The sequence below is a fragment of the Poecilia reticulata genome, linkage group LG10 (genome assembly GCF_000633615.1).
Source record: "Poecilia reticulata strain Guanapo linkage group LG10, Guppy_female_1.0+MT, whole genome shotgun sequence".
NCBI lineage: Eukaryota > Metazoa > Chordata > Actinopteri > Cyprinodontiformes > Poeciliidae > Poecilia > Poecilia reticulata.
The window spans coordinates 26866727-26879786 of record NC_024340.1 but is presented as its reverse complement, the minus strand read 5'-3'; the positions used below and the strand labels follow the sequence as shown (position 1 = coordinate 26879786).

The following is a 13060-nucleotide window of genomic DNA, read 5'->3' as shown; positions in this document are numbered from 1 at the left end:
ACTTACAATAAAAAGCATGGTAATTTGAGGCTGTCGTGCTGTGATAAGGTGTTGATTTCCACTAAGCATAACACTGCAAAGTCCACAGAAATAACAGTATTTATTTAAATGAAAGACAMATCAAGAATAATAAAGTGGTGAGTATACTACACATCTAGCATTTCTGCATTTCATAATATTCTTAAAGGAAGGGAGAGGGATTTTCTAGGTTGTTTATAAAAAAWTTGATTCCTTCAGTTGTTATAAAAATTCTCTATACCGTATTTTCCGCACTGTCTCTTTAAGAAGCCCCCTTTCTTTCCAGCATTCTGTCTTCAGCTCATCATCACAACAATGCTTCTCTGTTATGCCATTTACCACTGTATACAATGTATGATTAGCTCTGCAGACTCGCAGTGCCGACAGGTGTTTGCGTATTAACTGCTGCTACTAGTCTGGTGGAGCTGAAGGCACAGGGAAGCGATGTAACGTGAAGTGGAAGTTCAGCTGCAGACGGCAGCTCGACTCTAACATCAAAACTTCTCATAATGAGTSTTTTTTTCTTTTTTAAGCACAAGGCATAAATTTGAGGATCATAACAAATTTAAAATAATATGAAAATCAATTTGTGATGCGCTGTGGTTAAATCAGAAGTATTCTCCTAATGGACGTACTGTAAGTAGACGTTACAGGACTCTACAGTTAAAATCTGGAAAAGTATGTAATTTAATTTTATCATGTTCCAAGTCTGAATAATTTTGGAGAAAATAAAACATACGGAGTACAGAAATGTGTCTGTCATCTTTCGGAATGGCTAGAATATCCTGGATCCCAATCTAATACAAACTAATTGCGTTGGATTTTTGTTGAATAATAGCTAAATTACATACTTTATCYTTTTCCTGGTCACAACCTACTTTGAATACCTTTGCATCAATATTGTTACGTTACAGACTGACTGCATATCCTTTGAAAACAATCAAAATGGACACTCACACTGGTGCTTTCGACTGTAGAAAACTTTAAATCARGTTCTTTTGGATCCATGCTTCTGCTTAAATTATATTTTAAAAAAATTTCTTTCCGTTTTTGTAAACAAACAGAAATAAGGCATCAAAAATCTGAAGCCATTTTCAGGGCATTGTTGTTTTATAATTAATGCTACCTACAAATGATGAGATTTGATTACTCTAATTGTTAGAGGTTAATATTTAGAGGTTAATATTAACAAATATTAACCTCTAACAATTAGAGTAATTTTTAGAGAAAAAATGCTATCAGATTTTAGAAAAAAAATCTGTAAGAATGTGTTAAGTTAAAATTAAGAATGTGTCGAAAGCCTGATGATATTTAGGAGTATACTTACAAGTTGTTGCAAAATAGATCACTTGAAGCACTGGTTAAGTTTTAAATATTCCCGTTTAATCAAATCCTCTCCCTGCACCTTTTGCAGAAACATCATGAGCACTTGCATTAAGTGATTGCACTTGGAGAAGACGCCATGTAAAACTAAAAGCGGCGTGCATTTAAAGCAGTCTTTTAAATAATTAATTGCATGCATCAATCAGTGTGTGATGTGTTTTCTCTTCCTTTGTTGATAGTCTCTAATTTACACCCTGGAAAATAATCACAAATTCAAAGCYCCCAAATAAGTGTGTCCTGCTGCCGCCCAGCACGGCTCCCTCTGGTGTGTACTAAAAGAGTGCGGCGCGAGTGCATACAATCCAATCGACTCCTTCTATTTTCCTGCGTGGTTGGAGTTAACCTCCATTTTACCAATTTGTCTGTATGAACCGAAACCACCAGCTGTGTKGATGCAATTTTTAAATCAACTGAATAATTACGTGGTTACAGTGCATCTCACCTCTGCGAGCCACATTATCAGTGACATTTTCATTTCAAATGAATGGTTACACACAAGTTGGCCTCGAATGAAGCCCTCTCTGTCTCTGTGCCCGTCTGTGTTTCATAGCGTATGGTAAAGCTAATTCTCCATAGCCCGGAGCCTTTTTCTGCTACTTGACACAGAATCTCTATTACGGGCTGACATATCGCCAGGTAGAGATTGACACAGTGTCAATTTAATCTCCAGTGGTTGTCGTTAATGGATTAAAAGAGCGCATCCAACCTTATCATGTATTAGTGGCAGAATTGAGGACATGTTTTGGCTCTGTGATAATAGGCTCAGGCTATTTTTGTGTCATGTTCTGTTGTCTTGGTAGCAAAGTGGCAGATATTGTTTTTTTTCCTTTGGGGATTAAGAGGACTTCTATTGTCTGAGTGTAATACCCAAGTGTATGAAGCAGGAGCCATGGGGATATGGCTTTTGGCTGGATAAATAGGTTTACTTTTACGGTTTTTCATTGATTTGCACAATTCCTGAAGACTATTTAATGAAGAGCTTGACGGTAAAAAAGGAGCCTCAAAACCTGCTCCTGTGTTCAGGGTTTGAAAGTTMAAAATAAAAATGCTATGCCGTGTGACGCGGTGTTCGTTGTGTGTCCTAATGTGCAGCGGACCGCCTAGACTGAGTCACACAGCTGTCCCTGTGCTTTTAATTAGCCCTAATAACCATTTCAATTCCATTAGCAGGAGGCAGCAGCTCCTCTCCAGCACTACTACAACCAGTCAAAAAGAAAAACGGAACATAGATACACAGCAACATAACACAAAATTGTGGGCACTTGGACATATCCCCAAAATGCACTTACATCGTCAGTGTTAGATTTTCTTTGTAAGCTCATGCTTCTGTGAGGTGTGCATTAAAAAAGATTTTACAGTTTTGKCTWTCAACATGTTTTTAAAACACATTTTTCAATGAGGCATTTCATTCACTCACCAACCCAGTTTCCTGCCTCTACAGTTTACAGTGCATTTAAGAAATTCTGACTATGACTGAAAAGGAATTTTATTTCAGTAATTTATTTCAAAATGTTAAGTTATTGCGCTAACTTATTTAAACTTTTTTATTTCTGTATTATATTATTTAATGGTTCTTGGCTCCTCTAAACATCAGGCTTGCATCTACAAGTGAGAGTAAATTAATTTCCAGAAAGAGCTAAAAGAAGACAACAAAACTTTTTAATAACTGGTGCCTCAGTTGGGGGTTCAGCTGAGGTMCGCATGACTGAAGAGCTACTTATTGGATTTCTGAAGTAAAAAAATAAAAGCCCTGTTTTTTTTTTTTTTTGGCTTCAAAAGACCCTCAGGATAATTGACCAAACACAGGGGTGGTGCAAGTATTCATGATTATTGAACTTGACTTGGAACAAAGTTGTGGGGATGTTTTTCAAGAGTTGGTGAAAGAAACTCTGCATTCTTCAGTGTACCAAAACATTTTGAATAACTTTGCAAGAACAGTGTAGGGATTCCTGTGCTAACATGACTCTACGCCAGTGCACAAAGCTCATAAAAACATGGATGAGCAAATTTGGTGTGGAAGAACTTTATTGACCTACAGATTCATGACCGGAACCTGATGGAACACCCTTGGGATGAATCGGGACAGAAACCAGCCAGAGGTTCTTGTCCAACATCACTGTCTGACCTYACAAATGCACCTCTGGAACAATAGTTAAAAATGCCCATAAATACACTCCACATTGTGGAAAGCCTTCATAGTAGAGCTGTTATCTCTATAAAGGTTGGCCCGGCATCCTAATTGGTCTTATGATGCCGGGTGGTAGTAAGTCGTGTCTCTTAGAAACTCATGTTGGAACATTTTCCATTTTTTTCCCCCCTTCTCACCTCCTCTTTCTCTTCCCTCCCAGTTGACCAATGTGATCGTGCCCTTCATGTTTAAGTATGCAGTGGACGAGCTTAACCAGATGTCGGGGCACATGCTGAACCTGAATGACGCGCCAAGCACAGTGGCTACCATGGCAACGACCATGCTGATTGGCTGTAAGTCCAAGACTCGTANGATAATTGACCAAACACAGGGGTGGTGCAAGTATTCATGATTATTGAACTTGACTTGGAACAAAGTTGTGGGGATGTTTTTCAAGAGTTGGTGAAAGAAACTCTGCATTCTTCAGTGTACCAAAACATTTTGAATAACTTTGCAAGAACAGTGTAGGGATTCCTGTGCTAACATGACTCTACGCCAGTGCACAAAGCTCATAAAAACATGGATGAGCAAATTTGGTGTGGAAGAACTTTATTGACCTACAGATTCATGACCGGAACCTGATGGAACACCCTTGGGATGAATCGGGACAGAAACCAGCCAGAGGTTCTTGTCCAACATCACTGTCTGACCTYACAAATGCACCTCTGGAACAATAGTTAAAAATGCCCATAAATACACTCCACATTGTGGAAAGCCTTCATAGTAGAGCTGTTATCTCTATAAAGGTTGGCCCGGCATCCTAATTGGTCTTATGATGCCGGGTGGTAGTAAGTCGTGTCTCTWAGAAACTCATGTTGGAACATTTTCCATTTTTTTCCCCCCTTCTCACCTCCTCTTTCTCTTCCCTCCCAGTTGACCAATGTGATCGTGCCCTTCATGTTTAAGTATGCAGTGGACGAGCTTAACCAGATGTCGGGGCACATGCTGAACCTGAATGACGCGCCAAGCACAGTGGCTACCATGGCAACGACCATGCTGATTGGCTGTAAGTCCAAGACTCGTATTACGCTGCCAGGTGTTGCGCTCATCCGAGGAGACTGCAGGACTCTGTTGTGTACATGCTGACCTTTCCAGCAGCATTCATATGAATGCTGCTACGCGACCTCTTCTGCATGTTATTAACTTTATTAGCTATTTTCTGCAATTGACTTTGTGTCTATTTATAACTCCCTCATCCATATTATAGTTCTTAAAGGGCTTTCAGCTGTAAATAGAAGATAATGCACTTTTGAAAGGAGAGGTTAATAAATCTCTTATGTTCTTTTTGATATTTTTAGTTTCAGATRTTAAAGTTTTCTAAGCACGAAAATATGAMMCCAGCAAACAGCGTCATTGATCTCAACTTTGATCATATGTATAAAAATKTACCTTAAGCAGCCTTTTCTTTTGATTAGTACAGTTACAGTACCTWGCAAAAAATATTCACAGCCTTTGAACTCTACTTAYAACAAAAAATTTATTTTGGCGCCATTTTACATCACAGATCATCAAGCACATTATTTTGAGGTCGAAGATAAATTATATGCAGTACTGATATCTGAGAAGTGTGTGTAAAGCATGGATTTGACTTTTTTTCTTATCAAGTATGTCCACATTATTTAGTCTGACCTCTATGCCACTAAAAGTATACATCGTGTTTGAACATCGAGAGTCGTTAGACTGTCCAGATGGCAAAATGTATTATTGGTGTACTGAGTGTTAATGCACGGCACTTAAAATGATCTATTCTACCAAACGTTAAATCTGAAYAGTCCTTTGTGATATTGCACACATTAATATTGCAATTGTGATTTGATATAATGTGCAGCTTTCGCTTGATGCAAACACTACTCSTATCATTATTTCAACAATGACTTTGTTTTTGCTACTTTTCAATTAACTCACATATTGGGGGTTCTTCTGACTATTTGTCCTTTGAGTAAATTGGATCTCTGCAGCTGATCCAGAGTTTTCACATTCCTCTTGGCTGCTTGTCTGATTAACGCTCTCTATTCCTGGCTGACAGGAATAGAGTCATGCATTGGTGGGTTTGCAGTATCACAGTTTGCGGTTTGCTACCAATGTAGCTATGTAAATTTGATAAACAATTTATTGCACTTTATTTTATTGAAGGATATTAGAATAAATATATACAAAGAGCACTCTTTTTAAGAGTTATTGAAAAAAAACAAGTGCTTTTTGTTAGTCTGTCCCAAACAAGCTCAACAAAAATCTTTGAGGTTTGACAGAAATGTGAAAGTTATGAAAACTTTACAAGATTCTGTGTTGCCTATTTAAGAGGAATGTGGGGAACCATCTAAATAAGAGAMACCATTGTTTTTGTTCCTTCTTTTGGACACTCTAGGCTCTGGATTTGAAGCCTGCAGTGACTGGTGTAATTTTGCTGTCAAGGTTGCACAGTGCTCGTCCTACCTTGTCAGATGTGGACACATTGTTCATTAGATGAGCATTCCTATTTAACGCCACATTACAGCCCCGTGAAGACCAACAGACAGAGAGATTATCACCCTGACTTGGTCTCAACAGACTGCTCATGTGTTCACACAGCTCAGAGGCAGCATGTACCTTTTCAACACAAACTCTTATCAATTTGAGGCACATAATTGTAGCACAGTTATATGTGTTTTGTGAGATCAAATAATTACCTTCATTTTTTTTAGTGTGAAGTTGTTAATTTTATTTAACTGAGCTAGTTTAGATTAATTATGTTCAGTATAAAATTAGGCAATAATTAAAACAGTGCAAAGAAAGAAAGAGGCTGTTTTCCCTTGCATCCACCCTCATCCTTTAGAGGAAGTGTTGAAATTAATCCTGGTAATTGAAAACTTTCCGTGACACTCTCTTTAAGTCCGCCTCCCTCTTCTTGTATTCTGATCACAYATGTGACCCGCGCACACACACAACATTTCTGAGCACGCTCAGATGCCCTCCCTGTCTCCAGTCTGTTGTGTATTGAGGCTTTACAGAGCATCATAGTATGTAATTACTGGTGGGAGGCTGTTGCTGGAGCACTGCAGTGCTTACAGGCCAGAGATGATTTGAAAGATAGGTCCCTCCACCTCGCACTTCCTCTGCCTTTCTGCAGTCAAAAGACCTGAAAATCTCACCTGCTTCCGTATACAGCAATTTATTTCAGGGTGTTAACGTTTAAAATCACATTTTTGTCTTATTTCAGAACACTTGGATCACGGTTACACCCGATTTTAGTACCGTGTAAATATTCCTGCTTTTCACAGCAGGTGTCTTAAAACTCCCCGTCTCCTCTGCTTCTCCAGATGGTGTCTCTCGGGCTTGTGCAGCCTTCTTTAACGAGCTGAGGAACATGGTGTTCGGCAAAGTGGCCCAGAGCTCCATCCGACGCATCGCTAAGAACGTCTTTCTACACCTGCACAACCTGGACCTGGGGTTCCACCTCAGCCGCCAGACGGGGGCGCTGTCAAAGGCAATCGACCGCGGCACGAGGGGTATCTCCTTCGTCCTGAGCGCTCTCGTCTTCAACCTGGGACCCACAGTCTTTGAGATGGCCCTTGTCAGTGGTATTTTGGTGAGTGTTGGGATTTGACACAGTGTCTACAGAGTTTAGCCTGGCTTGGAATATTTTTTTTTCTGAAAAATAAAACTGCACATTTCTTTGCAAATGGAGTCCTGCACTGAAAGTTTTCGCCAACCACGGAGCTTTTTTTGTAATGATGGACCAGTGTGAGGTTCTGAACCGTGAGTCAAGTTGAACAGTTTCACTATTCTGATCCCAAAGTTTTACACAAAAAGCAATATCATTATTTTTGTATATGATGCTTATTATTGGTACTGCTGCAGAAATAATACAACATATTGATAATTACAGTTAATATAATSTTGTTTTTGTTGATACGTTGATTTGAATAATAATGTTGAATGAGCACCAACTAAATTCATGCTTGTAAGTAGTAGTTTTCAAATATTTAGTTTTCAAAATATATAGAATAAGCTAGGTAGGCTGTTATACTATTTACTAGGTTAGCTGTGTGCAAATTATCAGCTTTAGTTTTAAAACGGCATAACCTTAAAAGTATTTGCTGGCATTCCTTCAGTTTTCTTGAATTGACTAAATACATGTGCATTACTGTTTAAAGAACAAAAATATTTACCATTGTCAGAGATGGCATGACCAAAGTTATCTCTGGCTGGATGGACAAAGAGGATTTAGTAAACCAAATATTATTGCTCACCGCCGATCTACTGGCTGAAACAGAGCTACAAAATGTTTCMTGTGATGAAATAGGCTTTAGAAGCATTTCTAGATTACTTCATGTTGATTTCTTTGTAAATCATAGCATACTATGTTGAATTATTATTTTTTTGAGTCCGTAGTCTACTTTAGGTTGTCAAATAAGTTTTATGCAAACATTATTCTTATTTTTATTTATTCTTCAGGTTTAACTATAATCAGTCAACAGAAGACATTCATTTCCTGCAGAGGAAATGAATGTCTTTTCCTCTTTTATGTATGTAAAACATACATAAAAATGTATGTTTTATGTGCAAAAAGCTTAAGGCTTTTTGCACATAATAACAAAAATTATCATTTGAAATGTGAATTTTGTATTTCTTTGTAAGATTTGTCTGAATTTAAATCCCTGAAGGTCTTGATTACTAAACTTTTTTTTTTWTACTTAATTTCCATGTCTTTGTATAAAAATGTATGTTTTACATTTTAAAAATCATCTTAAACCATGACTCACAAAGCTAGAATATGTTAAATAAATTCCGATTTAGTTTGTTTGAACTTCCAAAAAAATAATAAAAGTCCCCCAAATGGATACCCAGAGAAAGTCGGGTCCATCATTTTTTATATTTCTGGGTGTCATGGCACCTGGAGGTTTGTTCCACCTTGCTGTCTGCGCCGTTCAGCTCTTCGCCGCTCAGGGCCTCGCATCACCTTGACAATCTTCGCAGCTGATTGTCTGCAAATTATTTTCRGAGATGTTGTCTCATTTACATTGTAAATGGAGTTTGAACTTTTGTTGGAAATGTGGTCCATTAGTGTCACTGATGAATCCCAAAGTTTGGAGCAGCTTCCCATCCCCATTCAATCCAAAGTAAACTGCTGTATGATTTCATTGTGTTGCTGAAGGAAAACTACCAGACTATTTGTAATTTTAGCAGTGCCCAAATTCTAAGTATTAATGCGATTACTTTCCGTAGTTTCAGGACCCTCTGGTATCACTCAAGGTTTTGAGTGATACCAGCATTGGGTCACTGAGCATGGTGTGGTTTTTGTGGATTTTATTCCAAAAATGGTGAATTACTGCACATAAAGATGGCCTGTCTTGCTCTTCTCTTCCACAGTATTACAAGTGTGGCGGACAGTTTGCAGCAGTGGCCTTGGGCACCTTGTCAGCGTATACTATTTTCACAATTCTTGTTACTCAGTGGAGGTAGGAAGATTTCTGTGACTTTTCTGTCTGTCTGTAGGTCAGGATTGTTATTCCCTGACAAGCTCTGTAAATACCTCGGTGGCTCCATGTGCTACCAGTAAAAAAAAAAAAAAAAAAAAATGTCACCCACTGGCTGAAGCATACTAATGAAAGCTCTCAGGTCACCATGCATGTGTCTCGGCACACAGGACTCGTTTCCGCATTGAGATGAACAAAGCAGACAACGAAGCAGGAAATGCAGCGATTGACTCGCTGCTCAACTACGAGACTGTGAAGGTAAGTTACCACGCCTACATCTATCTGTTTGCTCTTGGCCTTGTGTCTCCTGACTATTTTTTTAAACATTGGTAATCAATCTGAAATAATTTGTTAAATTAACTTCAAGCTTAATCCGTTTTGACTCAACTATAATTTTTAATTTTGTTATTYTCTTAAAGTTCCTTGTTTTTCCAGCTTAAAATGATCAATTTTTTTTWATCTCTTGTCAATCCAGCCACAACAAATCTACTGAGCGTTTCTGGACTCTGAAATGTTTTCCCTGCACTAGTCAGTGACACAAAAAATGTTGTAGGTTACTGTTTTGGCACAGGCGTCTGCTATTTCAGGCTGTTTTCATCCAGAAAAGTCAGCGTGGTGCTCAGCTGACTGGTGATGTGTTAACATTGCTTTACAGCTTTTGCTCTTATTGTCTGTGTCAGATAGTTATCTTCATTCTACATCAGCGTTGGCTTTTAATGGTCTTGTCTAAAAATAGTTTCTTATAGTTGGACTTGCTTTGTGGACCAAGTCCAGTGTGGTTTTTGTAAGGCTTTGATCTGTCAGTACTGATATTATCCAACTCTAATTTCTCTTTTAGAACTTCAGTGTAGGAAAATATTTTGTTCCCGCCCTGAGAGGTCATAAATCAGGGAGAGAAATAATGTGATGCAGCTGTATGAGAAAACAGATGCTGTAAAACTGTTTTAGTATTATTTTTAAAACAAAAGCACGATGGGCAGCTTGGTGACTCAGTGGTAGAGCAGACACAACATGAAGTTGTAGTCCTTAATGCAGCTGTCCTGGGTTCGATTCCCAGCCTCAGACCACATGTAAAAGATCTGACCTCTGGGCTGCACTTCTGACTGTACAGCTGCTAACAGCTAAAAGTGACCAAAACCTAAAAACACCTAAATTGATGTATTGAGCAGCTTTTTAAATAGTGTCTTATGTCTATCCTTAACTCTTCTTCCGATAAAAGAGTGTTTTTGTCGGCGTGAACTCCTGGTTTCGTTTCTGACCGGCCGGTCGCTGGTCAGGCCCGATCCAGCTGAAAATCTGCAGGTTCTGATCACCAATTGATTTCTCAGTTCCTCRCCAGCATGAAGAGCTTTCAAGAAAGCTTATCTAGAGGACTTACAGAATGAAGATAAATACTAGCTAATAATATTCAGTGAACTCAGGTTTAAATGTCTAAGAGCAAATTTTTTCTCTTATTTTTCCAGTGAAATTCAAAGCAGCACACAGTGATTTACCAGACAGTTTTRAGCACTGCAGTGGCCGTTCCAAATATATTTCGTTAGTGTTATTTTCCTTGCTGTGTAATTTTGTCCTGTTTTCCTTAACATCTTGTTCTGTGTTATTTTGTGTCATCTGTGTCAATGCGGCCAGATTTAGCATCACTCTGAGCTGTGAGTGTGCATATGTAATTAGATCTCCACCCACTCAGAAATTCATTCCACTTCCACAAAGGGCTGTACGAGAACCTGAACGCAGCGCCTGTCTTCCATGTGCTACTTTCTGATTTCCCTCTCCGATTTCACTGCATTTTCTTATATGCAAATACGCTGGAACTCTGTAGCGGTGCAGCTTCACTGCCGTTAGCTAGAGGAGCAAATCGCCCACTTAACCGGAGCTGGAAAACAATGGAGCAAACTAAACAAACAGCAGTTCTGCAACAATATTTAGTAATTGGCAGCAGAGTTGTGGACTATTTCTTATTTATTTGTTTATTTTATGTGTGAAATGTAAAAGTGTGTTTGTGGCTGATGCACGAGCCRTTTTCTCTTAATGATATTAATCATAATTATGTAGGATAACACTTAGGACAGCTTTATGTGCTCTGTTGTTAATGTAGGCATCTGTGGAAGCTGAAAATACAAAGAAAAATTGTCCCAGTGATGAACACTCAGCTGTAATTCTTGTTCAGAAGTGATGATTAGACTTCACTGTCTAATGTGTGTAACTGTTGTTTTGAGCCACAGTCGTTCTGCTCTGTCACAGTTTCAGATCTGCTGCCAGTTCGGCAAAGCAGGCTTTGGATTCTGTTCCATCGCCTTCATGTCCTTTAAAATCTGTTGGGAGCAGATGAAGACACAGACATGAAAAAGTGCTTTAGAGCCCAACTGAGACACAGTCTCCGCTCGGAGCGGTCACTGAGAACAAATGCAGCCTTGAGGCAGACTACAGCTAAAGTGTGTATCTGCCTGACACTGCTCTCCATGCTTCCTTAACCTTTCACCTCAACCATATTTGYGTCTCTCCCTCTTTTTCCTGTAAACTTGCACTTCCCTTCGTTCCTTTTGCGAATTTGTTCGTCTCCCTGGCCTCTGCTCCCATCTCTCCTCACTCCTCATGTTTGTCGTCTCCCCTGCAGTACTTTAATAACGAGAAGTATGAAGCGAAAAGGTATGATGAATTCCTGAAGATCTATGAATCATCCTCTTTAAAAACCACGTCGACGCTCGCCATGCTCAACTTTGGCCAGAGTGCAATCTTCAGCGTTGGCCTCACTGCAATGATGTTGTTGGCAAGCAAAGGCATTACAGCAGGTGAGTAATTTAAAAGCTCATKATGATTATGTGCATATGTGGGTTTAATTTGGGACTTTGACGCTGAACTATCTTAATTTAAGGCCATCCTTGAATTTACTGGAGTTGTAAACAGAACAGCAGAAACAGAATCTGAACTAAATTTGCTGCAGAGTTTCATTAAAATAAAATCTTTCGATATGAATGCTTGAGGAGAAAACTTAAAACAAAATCAGACAGATGAAACTGTCAAATAAAACCAACAATGAACTCCATTATAGAAACTAAATGAGAACAAAGCACAGCATGCATGAAAAAGTGGCATGAATAGGAAATAAAATAGCCTTGATGCAGAAAATGAAATCACAGGGTGTGGAGCTGCTCAGCCGGCTTTCACTACAACTTGAAAGAGAAAGTGATGACAATTTTTATTTGTTTTTGTCTTGCTTTGAGAGATGTATGCAGTGATAGAGCTATTCAAAAGCAATGCAGAGCTATCATTTTCTCACATTTTMTCATGTTTCTACCACACACTTTTGTTTAATTTTATCCCTGACTTTGTCTGCTTTGTCCTTCTTAAGATGCTGTTTGTTCACTAATGTTCTCTGGCAAATCTGTGAGGCCTTCAGAGAACAGCTGGATTTACAMTGTGATTAAACTAGACACATGTGGCGCGTATTTACTAAACCGGTGACTTCTGAAGGCGATTGGTTGCACTTGACTTTCTTTAAGGCTATCAGACTAAAGTGGGTTGATTACAAGTAAATGCTTTTGTTTTTACATCACAAGTATACACAGCCTTGTGTTTGTTAGTCTATCGCATAAAATTTCAATAAAATACATTAAAGTTGTAGTTATAAAATGACAAAAAGCTGAAGGAGTATGAATAGTCTTACGAAGCACTGAAGACTGTAAGCTGCCCTGTTGCCATCRTGTAGGTACGATGACCRTAGGAGACCTGGTGATGGTGAACGGCCTGCTCTTCCAGCTCTCTCTTCCCCTCAACTTCCTGGGTACAGTGTACAGAGAAACCAGGCAGGCGCTCATCGATATGAACACTCTGTTCACCCTGCTCAGCGTCGACACAAAGATCAAGGTAACGTGTCAGCCTGACACAAACTTTGTGCCTCTAAAACAGATTTCTTTGTGTTCATACATTTTTATCCTCTAATAAAGAAGAACAGAAAAGATGAATTTGTGCACAGCAGCAAGCGAGCTTAGAGGKTGGACTAAAATTTAAAAGCAAA

General features: G+C 38.9%; 1 protein-coding gene across 1 annotated transcript in view; it reads left to right on the top strand.

The window, feature by feature from the left end:
- Positions 1–13060, top strand: part of abcb7 (ATP-binding cassette, sub-family B (MDR/TAP), member 7) — a 31029-nt gene that overhangs the window by 6792 nt on the left and 11177 nt on the right. Inside the window, exons 5-10 of the mRNA XM_008420068.2 lie at positions 3750–3882; positions 6886–7154; positions 8939–9027; positions 9216–9303; positions 11660–11834; positions 12752–12909. Of these exons, the coding sequence (XP_008418290.1) occupies positions 3750–3882; positions 6886–7154; positions 8939–9027; positions 9216–9303; positions 11660–11834; positions 12752–12909 (912 nt within the window). The remainder of the gene's footprint in view (positions 1–3749; positions 3883–6885; positions 7155–8938; positions 9028–9215; positions 9304–11659; positions 11835–12751; positions 12910–13060) is intronic.